Raw genomic sequence first — 25,134 nt, 5'->3', positions numbered from 1 at the left:
TTCCTCCTTCTGCTAATCAAACCCTAATATCTGATCACACTCACTTCCTCCTTCTGTAATCAAACCCTAATATCTGATCACACTCACCTCCTCCTTCTGCTAATCAAACCCTAATATCTGATCACACTCACCTCCTCCTTCTGCTAATCAAACCCTAATATCTGATCACACTCACCCCCTTCTGCTAATAAAACCCTAATATCTGATCACACTCACCTCCTCCTTCTGCTAATCAAACCCTAATATCTGATCACACTCACCTCCTCCTTCTGCTAATCAAACCCTAATATCTGATCACACTCACCTCCTCCTTCTGCTTATCAAACCCTCAAAACTGGTCACACTCACCTCCTCCTGTAATCAAACCCTAATATCTGATCACACTCACCTTCTCCTACTTATCAAACCCTCAAAACTGATCACACTCACCTTCTCCTACTGCTTATCAAACCTCACATCATTTGCATATAATTTACATTTATATTACATACAGTTTGTCCAGCTTTTGTATTCTTTCTTTCTTTTTTTCCTTCCTTCCTTAAGTTTTTATTCTTCCATCCTTCCTTTCTTTTTTGTTTTCTTTCTATCTATCTTCCTTCTTTTCTTCCATATTTTTGCTTACAGTTTAGTACCTTAATGTATTCTACTGTTTCTTTTTTTCTCGACTGCTGCATTATTTCTTGGCGGTTTGAAAACAAGTCAATACTGATTTATAACATCAGCTCATTTTTACAGAATCTCTTGAAGATAAACTATCAGATTTAATAATGGTTAAAAACATGGAGGATGCCGGTGTTTTATTCTGCTGCCGTGTCAGTCCGTAAGCCTGTGTGTTTGTGTGTGTGTGTGCTTTGCGCTCTGCTGCAGGTACGCCAGTGGACGGATTGCGGCAGGTCGCTGTCCCCGCCGAGCTCTGCTCCAGGTTCCTGCAGCTGGCCAACAGCAACACGATGCGCGCCGTGGAGACGTGCGGGATCCTCTGCGGAAAACTGGTACCGCTCAAGTTCCACTTCTATATAACAGCGTAGTGTACAATCATTCTGGCAAACCTTGTAAAGTTCCTCTTGCCTGCTTCAGACGAGGAACGCGTTCACGGTGACGCATGTGATCGTCCCGAAGCAGTGCGGCGGTCCTGATTACTGCGACACGGAGAACGAGGAGGAGCTGTTTCTGGTGCAGGACCAGCACAACCTCATCACACTCGGCTGGATACACGTGAGTGTACACCGTAACACACCGAGGGCCTATAATATCCTCACTAACGTTAATGTTTTTAATCTTTCTATCTTCATCTTCAGACTCATCCGACTCAGACGGCCTTCCTCTCCAGCGTTGATCTTCACACTCACTGCTCCTACCAGCTGATGTTGCCTGAAGCCATCGCCATCGTCTGCTCGCCAAAATTCAACGAGTCGGTGCACCTCACTGAGACAAATCTTACTAAAGAAGCACATTTTAGACATGTCTTTTGGGTTAAAGGGAAAGATTGTGTGTTTATTTATTTATTTGTTTGTTTGTTTGTTTTAGGACGGGCTACTTCAGGCTAACCGACTACGGCATGGAGGAGATCTCCACCTGCACACAGAAAGGCTTTCACCCTCACCCCAAAGAGCCCCCGCTATTCATCGTAAGTATTTAGTTAGCGCTTGATGCTAAGTGTAAGTACAGTGTAATTTTAGTTATATGAAGTCTTGTCTTATAAATTTACCAACACATCTGAGGTAAATGTTGACGTTCCCAATCGTTTCTACCATCTCTGTGTCATTAGCAAGCTAGCACATAGCCGTGAATCAGTTTTGTGAATTGTGACATAATGTCGACAACTCTCGATAACACAGGTAGTTTGGTTAGCGGTTGATGCTAAGTTTAATTTCAGTGTGATTTTAGGCTTATGGAACATTTTCTTAGCTTTTTGCAAACACATCTGAGAGAAATGTTGACATTCTCAATAATTTTATCTTGTTTCCACAGTCATTGTGTCTTTATCAGATTTAACAGCTATTGTGCTAGCTTCCTAAATGTTGATGTTTCTCAATACTCAGGTAGTTTATTTGGCAGTCAATGCTAAGTGTATTTTACAGCGTAATAGTAGTTGTTTGGAGTTTTTTTCTTAGCATTTTATCAACTCATCTGAGGTAAATGTTGACGTTCCCAACACATTTGTATCATTTCGACCATTGCTGATCATCTTTACTTTGCCCGTAAACTGTTATATTCTAGCTTGCTAAATTGTTAGCCTCAATCATTAGCTAGCGTCTGGTTTGTGAGTTGTGACAGTGTCAGCATCTCAATAGAGCATGTAGTTTGGTTAGCGGTCGATGCTAAGTGCAATTATAGTGTGAGTTTAGTCATAGGGAGTCTTCTTAGCATTTTATCAGCACATCTGAGGTAAATGTTGACGTTCCCAATAGTTCTGTCTCAAATCCACTGTCACTGTGTCTTTATAGACAAATTAATGGCTGTGTGCTAGCTTGATGCATTGTTAGCATTGTTCGTTGACTAGCATCAAGAGATGTGATACAGTGTTGACGTCTTCATTATGGCAGTTACTTTGATTTGCGGTTGATGCTAAGTGAAACTACATTGTTAGTTTAGTCGTAGGGACTTTTTTCTTAGGAATTTACCAACACATCTGAGGTAAATGTTGATGTTCCCAATAGTTCTGTCTCAATTCCCCTGTCGCTGTATCCTTATAGAAGACACTTGATACATTGTTAGCATCGGTCATTAGCTAGCATCTGGTTTGTGAGTTGTGGCACAAGATTGACATCTCTTAATAGAGCAGGTAGATTGGTTTAGCGATTGATTACAGTGTAATATTACTCATATGGAGTCTTTTCTTAGTATTTTATCAACACAGCTGAGGTAAATGTTGATGTTCCCAATAATTTTATCTCTTTCCACGGTCACTATATAAAAGGGAGTGTGCTAGCTTGGTAAATTATTAGCATCAATCATTAAACTAGCATCAAGAGATGTCATACAGTGTTGACGTTTTCAGTATGGCAGTTACTCTGATTTGCAGTTGATGCTAAGTGAAACTTCATTGTAATTTTAGTCATAGGGAGTTTTTTCTTAGGAATTTACCAACACATTTGAGGTAAATGTTGACGTTCCCAGTAGTTCTGTCTATTTTCCACTGCCACTGTGTCTTTAGCACGCTAGCACAGAGCCGTTAATCTTTTACAAAAGTGTTAACCTCAATCATTAGGCAGCGTCTGCTTTGTGAGTTGTTATGCAAAGTTGATGTATCTCAGTAGAGCAGGTTGTTTGGCTTGCAGCTGATGCTAAGTGAAACCACAATGTTATTTTAATCATAGGGAGTTTTTTTCTCAGGAATTTACCAACACGTCTGAGGAAAATGTTGACATTCTGAATATTTTTGTCTGGTTTCCACCATCACCAAGTCTTTATAAAAGACTTTATTGGCTATCTGCTAGCTTGCTAAATTGTTAGATGGTCAGTTTTTGGTTGGTGTCTATATATCTAAATTGCCTAGCAACAGTGTTCTCTCAACTTCAGCACCAATTTAGCTACTTCCTAGCATATGTGATCCCGCTTGTATGTTCTGATGACATCCTGCCTCTTGTTTTCAAGAACGGCAGCCATGTTGCGATCACAGAAGGCGCCGTCACCATGCTAGACCTGCGCTGATCGGCTCGAACAGCGGTACAACGAAGCGCTTTCAACCCTGGACAGCAACTGTAATCTATTACCCTTAACATGCTACATGGACCAGCATTGGCTAGAAGTGAGACGAATGATTACTGAGCATTTACAGGTGGTGGGATTTCGTTTGAACAGACGGCGGCGACTGTCTGCGTGAAGCACTTTGGAAAAGCAAACACTCGTTATACTCAAGAAAGACGCTTTACACCATCCGCTGGGAGCACAGGGATGTTCGCACACGTCTAGGACTCTGAAGAAAACGACTGTTGCCAGTTTCATTCGTTATGTAAATTGTGTTTGTCATTCAGTGTCATGTCAGTGTTGAAGATGGTGGCGATGTGTTTGACACTAACTCATTGATGTAAATAACATTAAAGCAACAAGGTGTTTTTAAACCTGCTTTCAGACTCAGACTCAAACTAAAGTTGATTTTGTTTTTTTTGTTCATCTACATCCTTCATCATATCCTTCAGATAGTATAAATCCGAGTGTTTGCTCACATCAACACGAGAATAAATCGACTCTCTGAAATCAAATTATGTTTGACATGCAACCATTCATTTATCAAATGAAGAATAAAAGAGCTCTATTGTTTTATCCATTTATAGTTACATTTAATGTTGTAGAAGAAGCTTGTTAACTTACCAGCCTCACTTCTTTCTCTCTCTCTCTCTCTCTCTCTCTATATACCAAAGTACCAAAAAAAATGTAGCTCGATGTCAGAAAACGTAAAGTTACAGCTGCACGTCTCTAAGTCGTCTCTTAAATCCTTTTATAACTTACTCCCTGTTGTTGTTACTATAGAAACGACAACATAGAACGAGCGCATTAATATAAACCTGTGATTTGCAGCTGCACTACTGTCAGAACTGCTGTGATAGAAAATTAATCAACACCTTCTGCCCAATCAGATTTGAGAATTCAGCAGCACTGTGGTGTAAGTAATGAATAAAACCCAACAGGTATGTGCTGTTCTAGGAAATTATTCAGTAACAGGGTGGTGTGGCTTCTGTGCCCGTTACTCCCACTGAAGGAGGCGTGGCCTCTGTGCATGTAACTGACCCAAATACCAAATATCAACAATATTAAAATCCAGTCTAAAGCAGTTCTAGTTTACATTTCAAGGAAATAAGCTGTTTTAGAAGATTAGCCAGCTCGTCTTTTATTATATTAATCCAGAATACCTTTCTGCTAATAAAGGATACAAGCCTTAAGACACATGCATACAGCAGCTAGTCCACACTGTCATGACCGTTATTACCCTCGTCCACTAAACCACTGATTCAGAGCAATCGAGTTCTGGCACATTAAAACGTCTTTAAAAAGTGTGTAATCATTTCATGGTCACGTTTCAGGCTACAAATGAAATCTAGATTGAGAGATTAATGTGTGATTGAGTTATAAATGGATTTCCAGTCAGACTAATTCCAGGAAGTGCTGCTCTCCTTTGGAAACATGGACAACAGTGAAGAGTTTGGGAAAAGAGGCGGAGCTTCAGATTCCAGCCTAGCTGCTTCCTTTATCCCTCTCGAGTTCCGTCTCCATGGTGTCTGTTTCCAATGGGAACCGTTACCCAGGAGACAGGCGGTGGTGGTTTTGGTTCTTGGTTGAGGGTGAAAGTCAGCTCAGCCAGTCCAGATCGTCGTCATCACTGTCGTCTCCAAACAGAGGGGCGGGAGGGGGCCGTCCTTTTAAACTCTAACGACCAATCAGACAGCAGGAAGTGTCACATGCACAACCAATTATTAAATAAAAAGTACATTATACCTTCTTAGCAGTAACACCCAAACTAAGTTCCTTTATGACTAAATGAGTTTCTAAAGGAGACGTTCAGCAAACAAACAAAAAAAAAAAAATCAAATGGACAAGTTTACCTCTCCCATCAAGAGAAGTCTATTAGCTGACACGTGTTCGGATACAATTTAAGTTTTACTAGATGAGCATTACTTAGCTACTAGTATTTTATTTATTTATTTATTTTTTTAACTAGATGAGCATTACTAGCTACTAGTATTTTTTTTTTTGCCAAAAGATTTCTTTATGGCTAGGTTACGCCACAATTGTTTTAATTGTTAATTGATTATGGAAATACACACTGAATTATTTGCATGTTAATTAATGTTCTCTTCAGAATCCAAGATTTATTTTATAATGAGTTGACTTCTTTATTAAATTCGTCTATTTTAACTTTGGCTAATGGTTTCGACGATCTGCTGATGGAGGCGTGGTGGGATTTAGCCTTCACTTCATCACAACCTAAAGAGATCGATGCGGCGGCGCTTTAGTCCTTTAGTCTCTCGTGCTCGCAATTTTGTAGATCGCTAACTAGCCGAGCCGAGTCTCTGTCGTAACTCAACGCAACTGAGTTGTAGAGCTGCATTGCATTTGTGTACTTTGAGTCCAGTGTTTATATCATCTCCACTACTTCTGCACTGGACTTCTTGTACAGAGAGTAAAAAAAGAAGCTGTTTTTTTTGTTTTTAGGAGCTAACAGCGAAACCTGAGCCTTATCACTTATGTTTGAAATGTTTTCTCTTATTAAACGCCAATGTAACTGTGCTAGCAGTGTCCCCTTGTGATGTCAGCGTGGGACACAACCGCTTTCTTTTCATGGCAGTAATGAAAATACCAACTAAATGCACCAACCGGAGAAGAATAGCTAAACACATCAAAAACATTACAGTAAAAACATATTGAATTGTTTCAGCATCTGTTTTGTGTTCGAGGTTCTTCGTTATTCCGTTCAACCTTCATTACTACTTTTTTTTTCCCCAACGATATTCACATCATAACATCGTAGCATGGTGCACGAGATTCGTGAAAGAACTGATTAGTTTAAGGACAAATAGTCATTCTAGATATATGATTAATTCATTAATTGTGTTAGTTAGTACTTAGAGGAGGTGATTTTTAGTTACAGCAAACAGAATGTTACATAGAAATGGTGTGTGTGTGTGTGTGTGTGTGTGTGTGGCATTGATGCTCCCGGCTCACCAGCTCCTCCTCCTCCTCATCTTCCTCACTGGTTGGTAGTGGTGGAGGTTTAGTCGGGGCGGGGCTCTGGAAAAATGGCTCCTCTGAATTCACCCCTTGTGCCCGCTCAGATGGACTGAGACAATGGCAGGACAAACGGACACAAAGACAGACAGGGAGAGGACAAAGACAGACAGGGAGGCGATAGGACGCATGATTACACTTAATCACTCGGACAACACCATCAGGGTAACTAAAAGGGGGGGGAGTGGAGTTGGAGTTGTTTGTTAGTCATTAGCAATCAATTACAGAAAGGATCCTGTTTCTGTTGTGAATTTAATTGGCTCCAGGAGATTCTACTATTTCTCATGTAAAGAATAAAACACTGTGTGTTGTGCCATTACAGGAAAATAAGCAACATCGGGGTGATGCGATGAAGTCACAGATACCATACCAACCCGACGTTGATTATTTTTCTCTGACAACACATTTTGAAGTGTTTTATTCCTCTTGTACCACAGCAATTTGCCAAAGATTACAATGATTATATTTATTAAAGAATGACATGTCATACTTGTTATCCATTTATAGTTACATTTAATGAAACGAGTTAGTTCCTGAGGGTTGAGGGGGATTGACTAGTCATAGAAAAGGGATGGATGTTAGTTGGCTGGATTTATAGCTACATTCAATAAATTCACCATGCCAAAGACTCCACATTCTTTTTTAGTGGCTACTTGCTAGCTAGCTAAACTGTGAGCTTCGTTCATTGCTGAGTTTATGCTCAGTGTCTCGTTTACCAACGATGTTTAAAACCTTAGCAGCAAGTGTATCGTGTGATCACATTCTCGTACCATAATCGCAAAATTCGCTCGATTCAAACCATTTCTGCTGAGTAAAGTGAGTTGTTTCAGGCTGCTGGTTAATTCTGTTCATGTTCTCATGTTTCTATGGCAACACAATGTTAAAATGAATACAACTACCATACAACCATGTCAGGTAGCCAAGTCATATTTTAACATTTTTCACAGGTTTCTCTGATGTCTGAAGGATAAACTTCAGAGTCTAAGAAGCAAAGCTACGCTATATTGTTATAAAATAAGAAACGTTTGTTTAAATTTAGTTAAATACGATATTTAATTTGTAACTACCTTTAACTATGAAAGCTGCCATTTTGTTGTTGTTTCACTACGCTCAGTAAGACAAATTTACGATTGAACTTTTAGAACTTAAACTTTTTCGAGATTGTGAATGTTTTAGCTCAGAATTCTGACAGTATGAACAGACTAATTGTTGATTTAAAAAAAAAACGAATCTCTTAATCGTCATCTTGACAGCGTAACGTTAACGCTCTGCTTACCCGCTGGGCTGTGGTACCGTTTCTGTGCCGTCCTCTTCCGCAGGGTTTGGGGGTGGTGGGGGGTTCTTCGGGGGTCCGGTGTGAATGGTTTCATCCGGTTCCGATTCATCTGACAGACCCAAAGTGCTCTCACTCTTAGCCACCACTTCCTCTTCAGGTGTGATGTCACCGACTGGACCTACGTTCACTTCCTCTTTGGGAATGACATCATTCTGCGTCTGAATCTGTGCTGTGATGTCAGACTGCACGGGCTCTCCTCGGTTCTCACCGTCGGCTTCAAGGCTATCCGATTCCTTTCCTGTCTCCTTCACTTCCTCTTTAGTGCCTTCGACTTCCTGTTCACCTTTCATATCCTGTTTAACTCTGACGACTTCCTGTTCAACCTTCTCTTCCTCGTTACCTCTGACGACTTCCTGTCCACCCTTCTCATCCTCCTTGTCCTCCTCCACCGTCTCTGGTTCTTTACTTTTTTCCCCTGTCACTTGCATCTGGTCACCATCTTCCTCTTCCTCCTCCTCTTCCACATCTTCTTTCTTTCCGTTCATATGTAACTCCTCTGCGTGGTTCTCCTGCTCTTCGGGCTGCACTTCACTCCTGCTGTCCTTCTCTTCCTCCTCTTCATCTTCATCCTCCTCTTTCTCGTTATTCTCAGTTGAGGACGGTTCAGATTTCGAGAGCAGCTGCAGGGTGACGCTCTGCGGAAATGAACAGCAAGTGAGTGCCAGCTTTGCTAAAAAAAACAGCAGTCATGCACTATAGTCTTTACCTTTGTGTTTAGAATTACCGTATTCTCTGGAGTATATGTGTTTTATATACAGTAATAAACAGTAATAAACAGTAAACCCGCCATTTGCTCACCTTAATGGTGTTGACCAGCACGCCCAGCACCACACTGCCGGTGTACGTCTCATGGAGCTCGAACTCCCCTCGTAAAGATTGGAACACTCCATTCATCACACGCTTCACCTGCTCACACACACACACACACACACACACACAGGGGACAGTAAAGAAGCTGATGTATGATGGTTTCTGGTATAGTGGTACAGTGTGTGTTTGTGTGTGTCACCTCTCCTGTAGTGTCTGTTTGCTGCCGCTGCTCTGCCAGTCTCCTCTCCAGCTCTGCAACTCGCGTCTCTCCCTGCTGCCTCAGTGACTCCGCCCTCTTCTCCAACTCACAACACTGCAACACATTTACATGTGTATTCATAATTATCATGTTTTTTATTTAAACCTTTTTTATTATTATTTCTGAAGTATCGCAAATCCGCTGCTGTTTACTTTCAGCTTGGTTTTTCATGTTTAACTTTCATGTTGGGTTCAGCAAATCTTCCATCTGACCTTATCTCTCAGGGCCTGAAGCTCCTCCCCCTGGTCTTGTTGGCGTAGTAACCGTTGCTCCTCCTCCTCTCTGGACTGCTTCATAGCAGAGAACTGAGAGAGAGAGAGAGAGAGAGAGAGAGAGAGAGAGAGAGAGAGAGACCACTCTCTGTGTGACAGATGAAGGGCTGCTTTGTTTTGTGCCATGTGTGGGCTCTAAAATGGCCGCTTTTGTGAGACAGGCTTCACTGCAGAACCAAAAGTCCAGGGGGTAGAGCTGGACCTGATCCAACTCCTCCTATAACCCTAACCCATGAGATGCTCTACAACACAGAACACACACACAGACACACACACACTTTTCCAGCTTGAACCACAAGGACTGTGTCTCTACCCCCTGGGCTTTTAGTCTTTTATTTGAATAGAAAAACTTGTACATATCATTTTATATCAATCATTTCCCATGATCAAATATAGCTTATAGAGAGAAGTGGAAAAACACTGTCAAATCATTTCCCTGTGTGTGTGTGTGTGTGTGTGTGTGTGTACCTTGTCTTATAGCTGGGTGTGTTTGATTTGACCTGCATTTTGTGTGTGTGTGTGTGTACCTTGTCCTGTAGCTGGGTGAGTTTGAGCTGCAGTGTGTGTGTGTGTGTGTGTACCTTGTCCTGTAGCTGTGAGAGTTCGAGCTGCAGAGTGTGTGTGTGTGTGTGTGTGTGTGTGTGTGTATACCTTGTCCTGTAGCTGGGAGAGTTTGAGCTGCAGTGTGTCTCTCTGCTCTGTGAGCTCTGTCACTTCTCTCTTCTGTTGTTCTCGTGCTGAAGCCAGAGCTCGCTCACACTTCGCCTGCCACTCGCGCTCCACATCTGCCTGCAGCTGTGCTAACTGCAAACACACACACACACACACACACACACACACACACGGATAATATTGTTCTCCTGATGCCATAACACCTTTGTAAATGTACTACTGTCTTTAATAAATATTTAATTTACATTTATTAAAAATGCCAAAAGCTCTGAATATGCATGATCATGCAAATTAGAGCCACGCCCACATCCTCCACTATTATAAAAAGGCAGATGCCTATTCAGGAAAAGGGATCCTGCATGTGTGAATCTCAGACTGACTCGGAGGAGACATCTAACACAAACACACACACACACACACACAAAGTACCTGCTCAGCAGCTGCCTGGTCTGTGTTGGTCCGGGCTTTACGCAGTTGACTCCGGAGTTGGTCCATCTCCATCTGACTGGCCTTCCTCACCTCCTCCAACTCCTCATCACAGCGCTGCCTCTCCGCTTGCCACTTCTTCTTCCTGTCTGACAGAGTCTAACACATACACACACGCTGAGTAAGAACATTCCAGTGGAAATACATGGTACATGTAAGCGTATTTGAAGACACCCTCACTCGCTCCAGACTCTCTTTCTCGCTCTTCAAGTCCTGCAGCTCCTCGTCCAGGTTACTCAGCTTCAGCTCCACCTCCTTCCGCTTCTGCTTCTCAGCTCTGTACTGCACCTGCACCCGCTCTGCCAACTCCTTCATCTCTGAAATACACACATACACACACAATTCTAACAGCTAGTTTATCCTCTCAATATCCTGCTCCCAACACTAGGTAGAAGGTTCCTCACCCTGCAGCTGGTTCTCCGTAGCCGTGAGCTGTGCGCCGTGCTGCTGTCCCTCCTGCAGGGCGGTGTTCAGGCTCGACTGCAGCGCCGCTGCTTTCTGACGCTGTGCAGTCAGCTCCAACTGCAGCTCCGACACCCGCGCTGTAGCGCTGGCCAGCTCGTCCGTCAACCTCGCCTGCAAACACACACACACCTTACACTTTAACATCAGCACCTGCACACCAGAGCAGGAGAAAGAGAAAACACAATGAATATGAGACTAAACTAAAGACGCGGTGATGGACAGCTGTGTGCCGGCTGAACAGAACTCGCAGCTGATGGACAGCAAAAAAAAAAAAAACAAACAGTTATGAAGTGGATGAAATGATTTAAAAAAACAAAAAATCAAAAATGAGACAGATGAAGAGGAAGGCAGCAGGGATGAGGAAGCTCACCTGGTTCCTGCCCATGTCCTGTGGCAGTGCATGCTGGGAAAAGAAAGTAGTCACTACCACCAAACTGCCCCTCAGCCTATCAGATCAGATCAGATTAACCGATCTGGTTGCATTTTAGCTTCCCGTATTTATTCTTTCCGTAAACAGTTAAACAGTTCAATGATGTCATACAAGCAGGAAAAAAAAAGTGTATATAGAGAGTTAAAGCGTTCAGTGTGTAGCATGGTTGTGGTTGTGTTTGTGTTTGCACCTTTTCCTGTTCTGCCTGCAGTATTCGTGCCTGGTTCTGCTCACTCGAGTTCTTCAGAGAGTCATTCCGCTGCTCCATAAGCATATTACTCTGCTCCATGCACCTACACACACACACACACACACACCCCACACACACATCAAGAGTCGTAAATTCACAGGATTTTAGACAAAATAAAGAAATGTCAAAATGATATGATATTATCTCATTATTTCAGGTCAAAATAATGCAATATTAAGTCTAAAATAACAACATGCTATGTAGAAATAACGAGATGTTACATCAGAAATAACGATTATATCAAGTTGAACATAATGACACACTGTGATGAAATAAGGAGATTAACGAGATATCAATTCGAAAATAAAAAGATATTAAGTCAAAATATCAAGATCCAAAAGAACCAAGAAAGAAAGAGAATCTTTAACCTCTGGTTCTGGTGGATGAGTTCTCCGATCTTGCGGTTCTGCTCTTCGATGCGCGAGCTTTTCTCAAACACCTCTTTCTTCAGGCACTCGTTTTCCTAAAAAGAAAAAAAAAAAAAAAACACACACTCCGGTCAGAATTCCTCTCACCGTTGGACTCTGTTGACGGAGGAAGGATATGACATGGCGAATGTTACCTGGATGATGCGTTGGATGGTGTGCATGATCATCGCCGTATCCATGGAGACATTGGACAAGCCCAGAGAGAGCCCGCCCTGCTTGTGCAGCTCCTCGACCTGATAGGACGAGACGAGGTGTCAATTAAATTCCATAAATAAACCTAAACAAACTTTTTTTTGTAATTTTATGATCAAGTTTTTTTGGGGAAATTGAAAAAGGTCATGATTACACTGTTATTGCTTTCGTTTTAAAAAACAAAGAGGGCTAAAAAATACTGAACATGTGACCGGAGTGTTACTGCAGTATAAAATAGACCAGCCAATCATATTACGATATGCAAATGCGGACCAGCAGACACCAGGTAAGCATGAGAAGGGGGAGGGGTTGGGGCTTTTTTCTAATTTGCATATTCATTGTAAATTCCCTATGAATACTTTAATGAGGAAGAACATGCTTCTGTGTTTTTCTTCTGTTGTCTAATGACGTTATTTCCATGGAACCGTCACATAAAGCAATTTCTTTATTCAATCCATAAAGAAAATCTGAGAAGAAGTCAATCCTGTGAGTTGATCATGTCTCAGTGTTAGGGTGTTTGTTACAAAATCTCTTACCTTGGAAGCTAATTGGTCCACTTTATCTCCCACTTTGCTGACGGCCATTCGGATCTCGGTGTTGTGCTGCCGGGCTTCTGTCATCAAGAAGGATGTGACATCACCACTTCCTGGAGGGCAAAAAAACAGTCAGTGTGACATAAAGTATTAACTTGCCGTCACAAATAGATGTTCTTGGAAAAATGCCTCTGTAATGATCACTGGAAAGAGAACTTGACAATCCCCAATATTGCTTACAGTGAGTTTAATGACTACACCGCTGATGGTTATTTTACGTTAGACAGCAGTTTGTTTGCAGGAGACGCACTGTTTAAGCACTGTGTACAGTTAATAATATGTGTATGTGTGTGTGTGTGTGTGTGTGTGTGTGTGTGTGTGTGTGTGTTACCTTGGTAAGGCACGGTCTGTGAAGGGTAAATCTGTCCCACCGGTTGTAAGTGAGAGGGAGCCGTAGTGGACTGAGTGTAAGAGTACGGCTGGGGGGGGGGAGGAAAAAAAAAAACAAAAAAAAACACACACATACACATATACACACACAGATTAATTCCTAAACACAACATAATTATGGAAGGAGTCTCCACTGTCAGCACTTTGTAAAATTCAGAAGAGAAGCTTGTAAAGAAATGACCATTTATAGCTGCTATAACGTAAGTGACACCAGGAACTATCTTCCACAACATTAAACGTAACTATAAATGGATAAAAAAAAGTATGACGTCATCCTTTAACAAGCAGAAAATTGTATTCGTTGACAAAATGCTCTGAAATTACAGACTCCAGGGTGGTGACAGTAACTCCCTTCATCACACCACACCATTGTTGATTATTTTCCTTTAATAGCACAGCACCATGTGTTTTATTCCTTACATATCAGGATGCTTGGGTACTTTAAGACGCAGTCGTGGTTACACAGCGTCAGAAATATTTGTTTAGAAAGTAAAAAATAAGTTGTGTATAATCTAATGCACTGCTCACCTGGAAGCCATGACCTGCCATGGGCATCACAGGCTGGGGATTGGCTGTTGCCATGGAAACAGGCATCAAGGCTGTGGCTGGAGAAGGGAGAGGATATGATGTCACAGGGTTTATCTAACATCTCACTACACAGCAAGGGCAGCGTTATTGAAGACTGTCTGGGCGTGATCATGTGAAAGGAGGAAATGAGGAAGTGTGTGTGGTGTGTGAGGTGTGAAGTGTGAGAGGTGTGTATTCACCCTGTAGTGAGGCTGAAGGACCAGACGTGAGGTGGACTGGCTGAGGGGAGGGTGCAGGAGGACGCTCTTTCAATCGGGACACACTCGGGTCCTATGAGACACACACACACACGACAGTGGCATTAGAGTTTAGAACGTAGCTTATGGAAGGAACAAATATAACACCTTGGGACACACTGTTATGGGAAAATAATCAAATAATCATAAAGTTCATCTGTTTAGTAGGTTTTCTTTTTTTTTGAATAATCTTTCATACCTCCAGTTCAGAGTCGCTGGACTCGGCTTGTGAGGACGATGATGCTGGACCGGCGAGGAAGGGCAACATAGGCTGACCCATCTTGGCCATGCGGGAGATGAGCTTGGCTTTGGTTGCATCCGGATTCTGAGAACACAAAAAAACGTGTCTGTCTTTGGTAATAAAACACACCTAATCATCTGTCACAAACAAAATACGACACTCTTTAAAGGTCTGTTTTGAAATTTTGATGCTCATCCCACACCTGTCCATGCAAATGTATTCAGATTCAAAGACTCAAACTGTGAAAGGATTCAAATTTTGAAATGGTTAAAAAAATTTAGACTTAAAGACTCAGATTTGGAAAGGATTCAGAGATTCAGATTGTAAAATTTACTCAGATTGAAATTGTGAAAATGTTCATAGATTCGTAGTGTCAGTTGTGAAGGGGTTCAGTGATTCAGATTGTGAAAAGATTCGAAGATTCAGATTGTTAAATGGCTCAAAGATTTCAGTTACGAAAGATTTCAGGATTCAAATGTTAAGAATGTGAAAGGATTCAAATATTCAGACTGTAAAAGAGATTCAAATTAGGGAAGGATTCAGATTGCGAAAGAGTTCAGAGATTCAGATTGTGAAAGGATTTGAGACTTAAATTTTGATTTGGTTTAAAGATTCAAATTCTGAATTGAGAAATGATTCAAAGATTCACATTATGAAAGCTTTCAGAAATTCAGATGGTGAAAGGATTCAAATATTCAGATTTTAAAAAGAATCAAAGATTCAAACGAGCTCAAAAGTTTACATGGTGATTTTTTTTTTAATTTTAGAATTGAATCAGATCAACCATTCAAACATTTAATCAGAAATTTAATTCGGATTGATCTCAGTAAATTTACTCTATACTAGTTTTTATTCTGATTTAGCCATCAATCAGATTATTAGGCTGCATGTAAACTAATGAAAGCTTAACTGGACATGGTCTCTATAAGCTTTCTAGCATTAATACCAGCATCAAAATTTTAGGAGAAAGTGTTTTTTAAGAGAAGTAAATTAGTGAAAGAAGAGGAGAAGGCTACTCACTGCTAGTTGCTCACTCAGTGAGTTGGATTTAGCTCTTAGAGGTGGTTCACTGAAAGAAAAAAGCATCAAAGTCAGAAGAATACATGTAAAGAAAACAGTATTCAGCAAACAATAATTATTATACAGTCACAGTATCTTATATGTGAAGTGAACCACTTGCTCCTCGCTCCACTCTGCTAGTGAGCACTTTAACCCCTGCAGCTCCGAGCTGCTCGTACCCTGATCTGCTGGCTGCTGAGGTGAGATCCAGCCCCAGGCTCTCCACGCTGGGGACAGGAGAGGGGACAGGAGAGGGGACAGCGGTGTCCCTGGAGCTCACGGCCGTCCTCTCAGATCCGGCTTCTTTAGCAAACTTCACCTGCACAATCACACACACGCATGCAGTGGTGTTAAAATTCCTTTCTGATAAAGAATACGTCCACAGAGGACCTGAAAGAGTTTTATCTTCTCTCACCCTACGAATTTCTGCCTCGAACACCAAAGTGCTGTCTGCAGGGACTCGGCCCGGGACGCCCTGCGATCCGTACGCCAGAGCCGGGGGAATCACAAGGAGACGGCGTCCTCCTTTACGCATGTTCAGCATGCCCTCCTCCCAGCCCTGACACACACAGAGAGAGAGAGAGAGAGAGAGAGAGAGAGAGAGAGAGAGAGAGAGAGAGAGAATTATTAATTAACATACAGCCAACACCTTAATTACCCAAACGAAGGGCAGCTCTGGTTCATACTCACCTTAATGACTTTTCCAGCACCGAGCTTCATTCTCAGAAGCTTGTCCTTATTTAGATTAGAGTCAAACATCTGGAGACACAAAATGTAAAGTCAGAAAAAAACAACAGAAACGAAGAAACAAAAACATTACCACTCAAGTGTGATGTCACAAAATTTGGACCAATCATGTCTGATATACAAATTATTCAAAGATGATAATCCGATATCCACGATTCCTAAGCTTGCTAGCAGACTCGGACAATGTTAGCGACACACTAAATAATGGTTGTTATGGTAACACTACATTCTCACAAGCAGTTACTCTAACTAGCCGGCTAGGTGTGTTTTACATTACATTACGTTATTATATAAATAATCTCCACACCTTTAAATCGATCACATCTGAGATTAGAGTATGATGTGGGACCTTAAATAAAACCTGTGTGCTAAGCTAGCTAGCTGACTTGGATAATGTTAGCGACAAACTAAATCAGGGTTGTCATGGTAACCCTATATTTTGGCAAGTTTGGCCTCTGAACCAGTCACATTCGAGATTGCATGGGACTGTAAAAGTTTAGCTATAAAACCTGTGTGCTCTGATAGCTAAAATTAGCACGGTTCATTAATTTCAGTGATATTCACAGCTTTTTGGGATGGAAGGAGGATATGGGGGGCGTTTCCAAATTTGCATATTAATGCATATTCACAGAATCTGTTGATTTTAATTAGAGTAAAAATACATAAATGTTCCTATGCAATAATGTCTATGCCATAATTAATATAAAATACTTGTTTAGAGGTACTTTAAGCCTTAAAGGAGTACTTTATGCAAAATTTTGCTAATAAAAAAAAAAAATTACGGCAAGTTAGCAATATGTGATCAGTAATCAGGACAGAACTTTGGGTTCCCACCTGGCCGATGGTGTGGTTCTGCAGCAGCCAGCCGCTGTAGGCTACCTCCAGAGAGTCTCCGTTCTCTACAACCTGACCCTCCCCGAGAACCAGGTCCTGAATCACCAGCATGTCCAGAGGAGAAGTGCCGTTCGCTTTAGCCAGACACACCTGAAATAATACACACAGAACATCAAGGACATTACAGGAATAATTAGGTGATAATGTCTCATTTACACTACTTCCCCATCCTCTTCAACTTAAACGTAGCTGATCAGCCAAGACATGTTTGGAGTCTGATCTTTTCTGTTTAGTTATTGGAATAATCTCATCCAAAAACCCCCTAAACATATTCTCAAATGTTCATCGTGAAAAGTCTGTATTTAATATTTAAATTCAAAGCGGTACTACACTATCATCTGCTTTACTTCCAGCTTCTATAAACGTTAGGAGGCGGAGCTTAGGGTGGGGCGGAGGAATATCAAACCAGTCTAAGGAAAGAAGTCTTCCCTGTTGTCCAAGATGGCCACCCCACATGATGTTATAGTGTCCAGCTACACATTTACAGTGTGTTTAAATATTTCTCAGTCTCGCTCACTTTCAGTAAGCGCTTCATCCTGGTCAGGGTGGTGATGAATCCGGAGCCTATTCCAGGAACACTGGGCATGAGGCCGGGAAATATTTACGAAACTATTTTGGGTGAGAGACTTTTATTACTTGTTTAAAAAAAAAATGGGATAGTTTGTCATCCCATAATACTGACTGCTATATTCGAACTGCTATATTGCTGTGCCATTGCTGTGCTAATAGGACAAAAACTAAACTAAATGACACCAACAGAAGCTTATAAACAAAACAAAGTATTTTTTTTCTGTTTTTTCTCCCCCCAGGATCAAGCATATCGCATTCTCAAAGCTGACACGCTAGCGTACCTCTTTGCAGAAATCTGTGGCTGCTTTCTCCGACTCGAACATGAGAGACCAGTTCTGCCTCTGATCATCATAAAAGGTGCAGTAGTTACTGGGCTGGACCTGAGACAGGAAACAGAGACAGCAAGAAGAGTGGATAAGAAGACAGGAACACTTTGGCGAGATTTAAATCTATCACGTGGGAAGAGAAAACCCACAGTGAAGGAGAAGGCTGAGTGAATCCTGGCCGCCGTCACTGGTTTCTGCTGGCTGGCGTACAGCAGCAGCTTATACTGGAAAAGGAACAGACACAGAAACATTGATGAATATTAATTACAGTCTCAAATCAGTGACAATCTACATGGTTAAATCTGATCGTAAAATAATTCCTTATCAGAATCAGGACAGAATCCTTGTATCAGTTTCATTAGACTGCTGTATATGTATGACGAAACATGTATCTGGTCTGGAGTGTGTGTAAATGTTTGTGTTTGCAATAAGTAGTGTAGTATACGTGATCTAAAAAAAATAATGCTAATCATCACAAACGCACACATACAGACATGCGCAAAGACATGGATCTTAATCAGCTCATTAATCCATTAATTACGCAATAATAATAATAATAATAATAATAATCTCACGATTACTGAGACTAAACGTAAGTGTGAAATGATGTCTACACCCACCTCCTTGTTCGTGTGCTTTCCTAACACTGCAGCTCCCAGCTTGCCTTGCTTCACATACTGTCCATTAACACTGTGAAAACAAACATCAGGATTTACACCAACCGTCTGCACAAACTTTTCTTTTTCTGATTCATGAAACTGTCGTATGATTTAAAAAAAAAAGATGTGCTAAATCTGCAAAAGCAGAAGGTTTCAATTCAATTCAATTTATTTATTTCTGTTATTATAACAGTTTCCTAAACTGTTAAAACGTGGCTTTCTGTTTACATGTTGTAAAACATACTGTAGATATTGCTGAAAGATAAAAAGAAATAGATATTAACAGCATAAAATTGGATCATATGCAACATTTAAGATGTTTAAGAAGCAGGATTTTACACAAAAAGGACATTTAAAAAAATGGAAACTGAGAAAGTTCAATGTGAAAACATCTAAACTAACTTCATGAACCAATACAGAATGCACACCACGTCAAGGCTGCACTGCTGATGATGATGATGATGATGATGATGATGAAACACAACACTCACTATCTGTAGGCGTGAACGGCCGTGGCGAAGAGCACAGCAGGTGATCCGGGAGGAGGAGCGGCTTTCTGAGCAGGTGGACCTGTAAAACATTCACGACAGATCTGAATGAATATCAAGCTTCTGCTTTAAAAAGAAAGACATCGCTACACATTCAGCATTTTGAGCGTCTTGTACTAGTGATGTGTCGCTCTCAAATGAGTCGACTCTTCGAATCGGCACTTTTAGTTGAACAGCTGAACTGACTCGTCTCTATGAGACATTTTTTTCGTTTTATTCTACGTGTATGCAATAGCGTTTCTCCTGCAGTGTAATTTAATCAAAATGCTCCCGCTGAAACCTGAGACGTGTGTTTGACTCGCTGGGTCCGTCTGCATATTTGATAAAACGCAAGGCAGAATAATGTTATTCCGTTTATAAAAAGATGGAGCAATCTTTCATGAAACAATCACAAGAAATTTCTGGAGGTTTAGAAAACATGCAAGTGATGCATTTGGGAGTCAAAAGAGTCAACTCTTATTGGTGAGCCAAATCATCTGACTCACTGAAAAGAGCCACAATTCAAACCAAAACAGCCGAAACTAACCACTGTGTCTTTTGTTCAGAGACTTCCTCCCGTCTACCACTGCTCTGACTGTCACATGGTTGCTCAGTGGGCATTTTTTTTGCAATGTTTGTTGAAGCAGCAGCACGAACATGTTGGTAGAGGAAAAAAAAAAAATATTCCACCTCCTTCTCCATCTCTTATCAGTACTTTGTTTTGTAAACTAAACCAACACTACAACTGACATCTCTCTCTCCTGCATTTGTTCCTCTTTTCACTATTTTTTATTCATTTGCTCACTTTGATAGGGTTGCTATGCCTGCTAAAAAAAAAAAAAAAAAAAAACGTGAAATAGAGCACAGATGCAGAAAACATGCCATACTGAAAAGCAAAACCTTCACTGCACTGCTCTTATATCGCTTGATCTGTATAATCAGCAGGCAACTGATTCTTTTATTTAAAGAATTAATCTGATTTCATGTCAGAAGTGAAAATGTTGCATTAAATTTTACTTCATCAACACGTCGCAGTCGTGCCACACTGAAATGCATTTCCTGTCCAATCACAGCCCTAAACCTATACCTACACACTGCTTTTTAAAATCTAACAGCATGTCTGTTGTAATGTTTAATGCAATACGCTTTCATAAAGCGGTATTCCTTCCTTTGCCAGCAGTTCAAAAGTAATCCGTGGCAAATCCGGTGACTGCTCAGCTCACAGTCCTCTCTCAAAGCCATGCTTCACCTCGTAATACTGCAGAGCAGCACTGTTTTTTACTGTTGTTCGACAGAAGTTTTTTTCCTCTTTAAATATTTCACAGTTTGAAGTAAACTGCCAGCCTCCAGGTCCTCAGAGCCTCCACCCGAGAGCCTACCTGAGCTCTTACGAGGCTGTTTGGGGGCCGTGTACTGGAACGACTCATTGGCCTGGTTGGCCGTCTGGTCCAAGCTGAACAGAGAAGCTAATTTTGCCCTGTGAGTGAGAGAGAGAGACAGAGTTTGGAGAGAGAGAGAGAGAGGGAGAAAACATTTAACACTTAATTATTAAAACATCCATGATAATTGTGCCATCATGCCAGTTTTTTTGTTTTGTTTTGTTTTTAAACAATTACAAGAAGACAAGCATTAAGTGCTTGGCCCCCTAAATGTAGCAATCATTAAAACCTGTCCCTCTGCTTCACAAATCAGGTTTTATTAGTGCTTATTTTTATAATATAATACTTTAAATAATCCCTGATATTAAGTAAAATGTTGTTTTGCAAATCTTTTTTTCCCCAAAGATGTAATGTACAGTGTACAAAACAAAATGAAATTCAGATCAATCAATAAACAAGCCAACAAACAGACGGCTAATTATACGGTCAGTTTATAATTAATTTATAATTTTGACCGGAGCGATTACAAACTGATAAGTGAATTAGCTAATATTTTGCTAAACTCACAGATACATAACACAAAATAAATAAATAAATAACCAAATAAGCACATAGGCATGAAATAAATAAATAAATAAATAAATCTCATTCATATAAATTATTAATGTTAATAAATAATTATAATTTGGTTAGCATAATTATTAGTTATTTGAGTTATTTATTTTAATTTATTTAGATAGATAGATTTTTTAGCAACTCTGTAAATATTAGTTATTTATTTAAATAATTATTCGAGTTATAAATAATTAATAACTCAAATAGCTCACACGTGGTCACGCCACATCCACTCTATAGATATGAACATTATATAGACACACACACACACACACACACACACACACCCCCTTATAGTCGGCATCCCTCATTGCCTTCATCTACTTTATTCTCCCACAATTCACTTCTGCTAGATAAATAACCCCAGATCTCTCCCTGCCCTCCATCCTGTGGATCCGAGGATCCACCTGAACTCAGTCGAAGCTCCAGCGCAGGTTTCCGTCTCGGCCACTCGGAGACCCTTAAGTCTGGATTCCGTCATGTTTTTTTTCCCCCTGGATTAAAGTTGGCGTCCGTAACCGCGAGCATGTGAGTGGCATTAACACACCCCACACACAGGAACCCAGCTGAGCTCCAAATCATATTACTCATGTTTTATTAAACAACACTGAGTCATCGGGGTTTTATCCGATTTCTACATCTGCTTTATTATTTCTACAACCTCGAATTAAAAAGGAGAGCCAACCACGTCTCAGTAATATCTATTTATTTTACACGTAGGTACGTCTTATTTCTTACTGCCGAAAGAGACTGTATTGTTCCAGGACGCAGGTTTGGACAATACATCATTTATTAATGATCCTGATATTGATCTTTCCGATACTGATATCACAGAAGGCAAAAGTGAAAATGAAATACACAACGTTCCTCTAACACCAAAGGAAGTCCGTCAGCTAAGAAATGTTTGAGGTCTTTATATGTTTTCGCATCGTACTGATTTAGTCATGTAGTTTGCGTAACGATAAACTGATGGTTATAAACACCCATTACATGTTAGCTACATTACACCTCTAGAGCAACACACACTCACACTGTAGGCTGTTCGTTTCTACAGTTTACAATATAATCCAGGAAGCACCTACGATGTTTTAAGCAAAGAATAAAACACACCGTGTCACGCAGTTATAGGAAATTAATCAATAACGGCGTAGTGTGATGAAGCAGAGTTATTGTTACCACCCTGACGATGATGATTTTCCTATAACAGCACGTCCACTAGTGTTTTATTCCTTTTACACCACAGCAACATGCCAAAGATTACAATCGAATTAATTCAAGAGCAACAAATCATACTTTTTATCTGTTTAGAGTTACATTTCATAACAGAGTTTCATTACAAGTGAGTTCCTGTTATCGCTCACATTGTAGCAGTTCTGTCACCAGCCTCGCTTATTTTTCTTTCTTGACGTTATTAAGACAAAAAAACACAGCTTATCATGTTACTGAGAAACTGCAAAGCGTAAACTGTGAGCGCGTAAACAAACCTACTGACTGTTACAAAGCGCTGGACATAAACGTGTCCATACTTCCAATAAATAAATAAATAAAGTTAATGCTTAATAATGACACATTTTTGTGAGGTGTTACTACACACGCGATAACGTCTTGATGTGCAGCTGCACTACTGTCAGAGCTGCTGTTATAGAAAACGAATCAACACCTTCTTCTGACCAATCAGAAGCCAGAATTCGACAGCGTTGTGGTTATAAACTTTGGGACTGACCTCAGAAATGATTCAACTGTGATCCTCAAATTTAGACTCTGGCACACTGTCCTTTTTTTTTTTTCTTGAGCACTACCTAGGTAGACTATTTAACTAGGGATGAAGGATGTGAATTAGGACACAGGCTTTAAACAGCAGCACAGAAAAACTCAAAGGCATTTCACAAGTGATCCTAAGGTCACGTGACCAGTCATGTGTAACATTAACACACATCATTAACATGAAAAGAAGGGGACAAGATTGATAAAATCCGGAAATAAATCAAGTTTTACACACACACACACACACACACACACACACACAAATACCCCTGACATGACACAGGTTAACCGGAAATAAACATCAGGAACTAACTTTTATTCAATTCATCCCACATAGCTTTGCTGCATAGCTTGCTAGCTAGCTTGCATTATGAACCTGCTAACAAAACAAAGAATATTCTGAATAAAAACACAATTCTCTAGCTAGACTTGTCCGTCTGCATCATCTAACATTAGTTAGCTTTGTTTTTGTGCATGAATAAGTCCCTCACCCTCCTGTAGGAGACATGAAATCTCCGTCTTCATCGTCAGCAGTGAACATGTCTCCGTCTCAGTGCTGCAAACACCCACAGAACCGTAATATACACATTTAATCAGAAAACACTCAATTAAAACCGCGAAATAACGTGATCAGAAGCAACACCGGAGAAGAACCATCGGAGCTAAACTTCCCTTCAGCTTCCGGTTTCCACTGATCAGCTGACCTTCCACCTGATGCCAAGCCACCCAGATTTGAGTGCGCCTATATTCCTGGTTTTACTGTAGGAACTGCTCATACTACAGTGTGTGTCCATGTTTACAGCCTGACGCTGCAAAATAACGTATAAAGGTGTCAAATTCTAAAATTTGCAGTACTTTGACAACAATAAATCATTTATTAATGTTAATGTTAAAGAGCTTTTTCCAAAAGTTTTTCTTTAAATATCAATTTCCAAACAAAATCAGTACATAAGGAAGAAAACACTCTGTTATGTAGTTATAGGAAAATAATCAACGACAGTGTGATGTTTTATTCCTCTTTTACTACAGCAATTTCCCATGTTTATTAATGAACGTTATACATTTTTTAAATCTATTTATAGTCACGTTATAGCAGCTACAAACAGTCGTTCCCCCTCACCAGCCTCTCTTTGTCACTCTCTCTATGTTTATGAGAGAAAAACAACAACAACAACAACGCATCTTGACATGTTACACAGAAACCGCAAAGAAGGGGACAGGATTGATAAAATCCGGAAATAAATCAAGTTACACACACACACACGCGCGCACACACACACAAATACCCCTGACATGACACAGGTTAACCGGAAATAAACGTCAGGAACTAACTTTTATTCAATTCATCCCACATAGCTTTGCTGCATAGCTTGCTAGCTTGCATTATGAACTTGCATATAGTCACGTTATAGCAGCTACAAACAGTCGTTCCCCCTCACCAGCCTCTCTTTGTCACTCTCTCTATGTTTATGAGAGAAAAACAACAACAACAACAACAACAACGCATCTTGACATGTTACACAGAAACCGCAAAGAAGTGTGTAAACTCCTCTGTCCTGAAGATGTCAGAAAACTTCAGGTTACAGCTTCACCTGTGTAATCATGCACAGACCCAAAAGCTGCTGAAACATCTGAGTACCTGAAGCGATTTAGTTTCTCTACTTCCTCAGTCCTAATCCTAAATCCTAATGTTCAAGACAAAATGAAATGTCCACAGTGTCGCCCTTTCTGAAAATGTGTGTTACTGTAAAATACTGAGTGACGGGGTGGTGTGATGAAGTGCACTCACTGTTATCACCCTGAAGTGTTTTATTCCTCTTACATTTAATGTACATGAAACAAGTTAGTTCCTGTTGTCACTTACATTATAGCAGCTATAAACAGTCCTTCTCTCACCAGTCTCTCTTTTTCTCTCTCTTGATGTTAATAAGATAAAAAAAAATTTAAACAACCGCAGCTTGTCGTGTTACCGAGAAACCACAAAGAAACCGCAGAGAAGCTCCTCTGTCCTGAAAATATCGGAAAACTTCAAGTTACAGCTTTACCTCTGAGTGTTACAAAGCACTGACACTGGAGACTCCTTCCATAAATGCTAAATAAACATCTCAAAATGAATCAACACTTTCTGACCAATCAGAAGCGAGCGTACTACAACACTATAAAATATAAAATATTTCAATACATTGTCGAATTCCTTTGATTTCAAAGTAAGCTTTTTTT

At 40.5% G+C, this 25,134-nt stretch overlaps 2 protein-coding genes across 4 annotated transcripts in view; one reads left to right on the top strand and one right to left on the bottom strand.

Annotated features, from left to right (window-relative positions):
• stambpb (STAM binding protein b) overlaps positions 1–4,076 on the top strand; it is a 10,014-nt gene extending 5,938 nt beyond the window's left edge. Inside the window, exons 6-10 of the mRNA XM_026945860.3 lie at positions 868–992; positions 1,078–1,215; positions 1,299–1,411; positions 1,528–1,627; positions 3,598–4,076. Coding sequence (XP_026801661.2) covers positions 868–992; positions 1,078–1,215; positions 1,299–1,411; positions 1,528–1,627; positions 3,598–3,654 — 533 coding nt within the window. The 3' untranslated portion in view covers positions 3,655–4,076. The remainder of the gene's footprint in view (positions 1–867; positions 993–1,077; positions 1,216–1,298; positions 1,412–1,527; positions 1,628–3,597) is intronic.
• Positions 4,077–4,225: 149 nt separating this feature from the next.
• On the bottom strand, positions 4,226–23,623 carry fkbp15b (FKBP prolyl isomerase family member 15b). Of its 3 annotated transcripts, XM_053235991.1 has the most exons (30): positions 23,406–23,622; positions 20,536–20,633; positions 19,121–19,199; positions 18,591–18,660; positions 18,120–18,194; positions 17,926–18,024; positions 17,015–17,164; positions 16,124–16,192; positions 15,849–15,992; positions 15,613–15,752; positions 15,395–15,443; positions 14,333–14,458; positions 14,077–14,167; positions 13,838–13,914; positions 13,251–13,338; positions 12,863–12,972; positions 12,269–12,367; positions 12,075–12,169; positions 11,647–11,749; positions 11,397–11,429; positions 10,966–11,137; positions 10,742–10,878; positions 10,505–10,660; positions 10,055–10,207; positions 9,344–9,436; positions 9,072–9,185; positions 8,861–8,968; positions 8,003–8,697; positions 6,664–6,778; positions 4,226–5,367 (listed from the first exon to the last, which is right to left on the bottom strand). In XM_053235991.1, the coding sequence occupies exons 1-30, from the start codon at positions 23,453–23,455 to the stop codon at positions 5,290–5,292; spliced, it is 3,666 nt and encodes a 1,221-aa protein (XP_053091966.1). In that variant the 5' UTR covers positions 23,456–23,622; the 3' UTR covers positions 4,226–5,289. The 3 variants fall into 3 exon arrangements, with proteins under 3 accessions (XP_053091966.1, XP_053091967.1, XP_053091968.1); XM_053235992.1 differs by lacking the exon at positions 11,397–11,429; XM_053235993.1 differs by lacking the exon at positions 6,664–6,778 and having other exon boundaries at positions 5,225–5,367; positions 23,406–23,623.
• Between the last annotated feature and the right edge of the window lie 1,511 nt (positions 23,624–25,134).

This window comes from Pangasianodon hypophthalmus, chromosome 8 (genome assembly GCF_027358585.1).
Source record: "Pangasianodon hypophthalmus isolate fPanHyp1 chromosome 8, fPanHyp1.pri, whole genome shotgun sequence".
Lineage (NCBI taxonomy): Eukaryota > Metazoa > Chordata > Actinopteri > Siluriformes > Pangasiidae > Pangasianodon > Pangasianodon hypophthalmus.
The sequence above is the reverse complement of the archived record's forward strand: the minus strand, read 5'-3'. Positions and strand labels throughout refer to the sequence as shown.

Excerpts from the sequence above, each read along its gene's own strand:
- fkbp15b (XM_053235991.1), bottom strand. The coding sequence starts at position 23,455 with ATGTTCACTGCTGACGATGAAGACGGAGATTTCATGTCTCCTACAGGA. Across the intron at positions 18,025-18,119 it reads ACTCAGCCTTCTCCTTCACT|GTCCAGCCCAGTAACTACTG; the intron begins GTGGGTTTTCTC and ends TTCCTGTCTCAG. Across the intron at positions 11,750-12,074 it reads CTCATCCACCAGAACCAGAG|GTGCATGGAGCAGAGTAATA; the intron begins GTTAAAGATTCT and ends GTGTGTGTGTAG.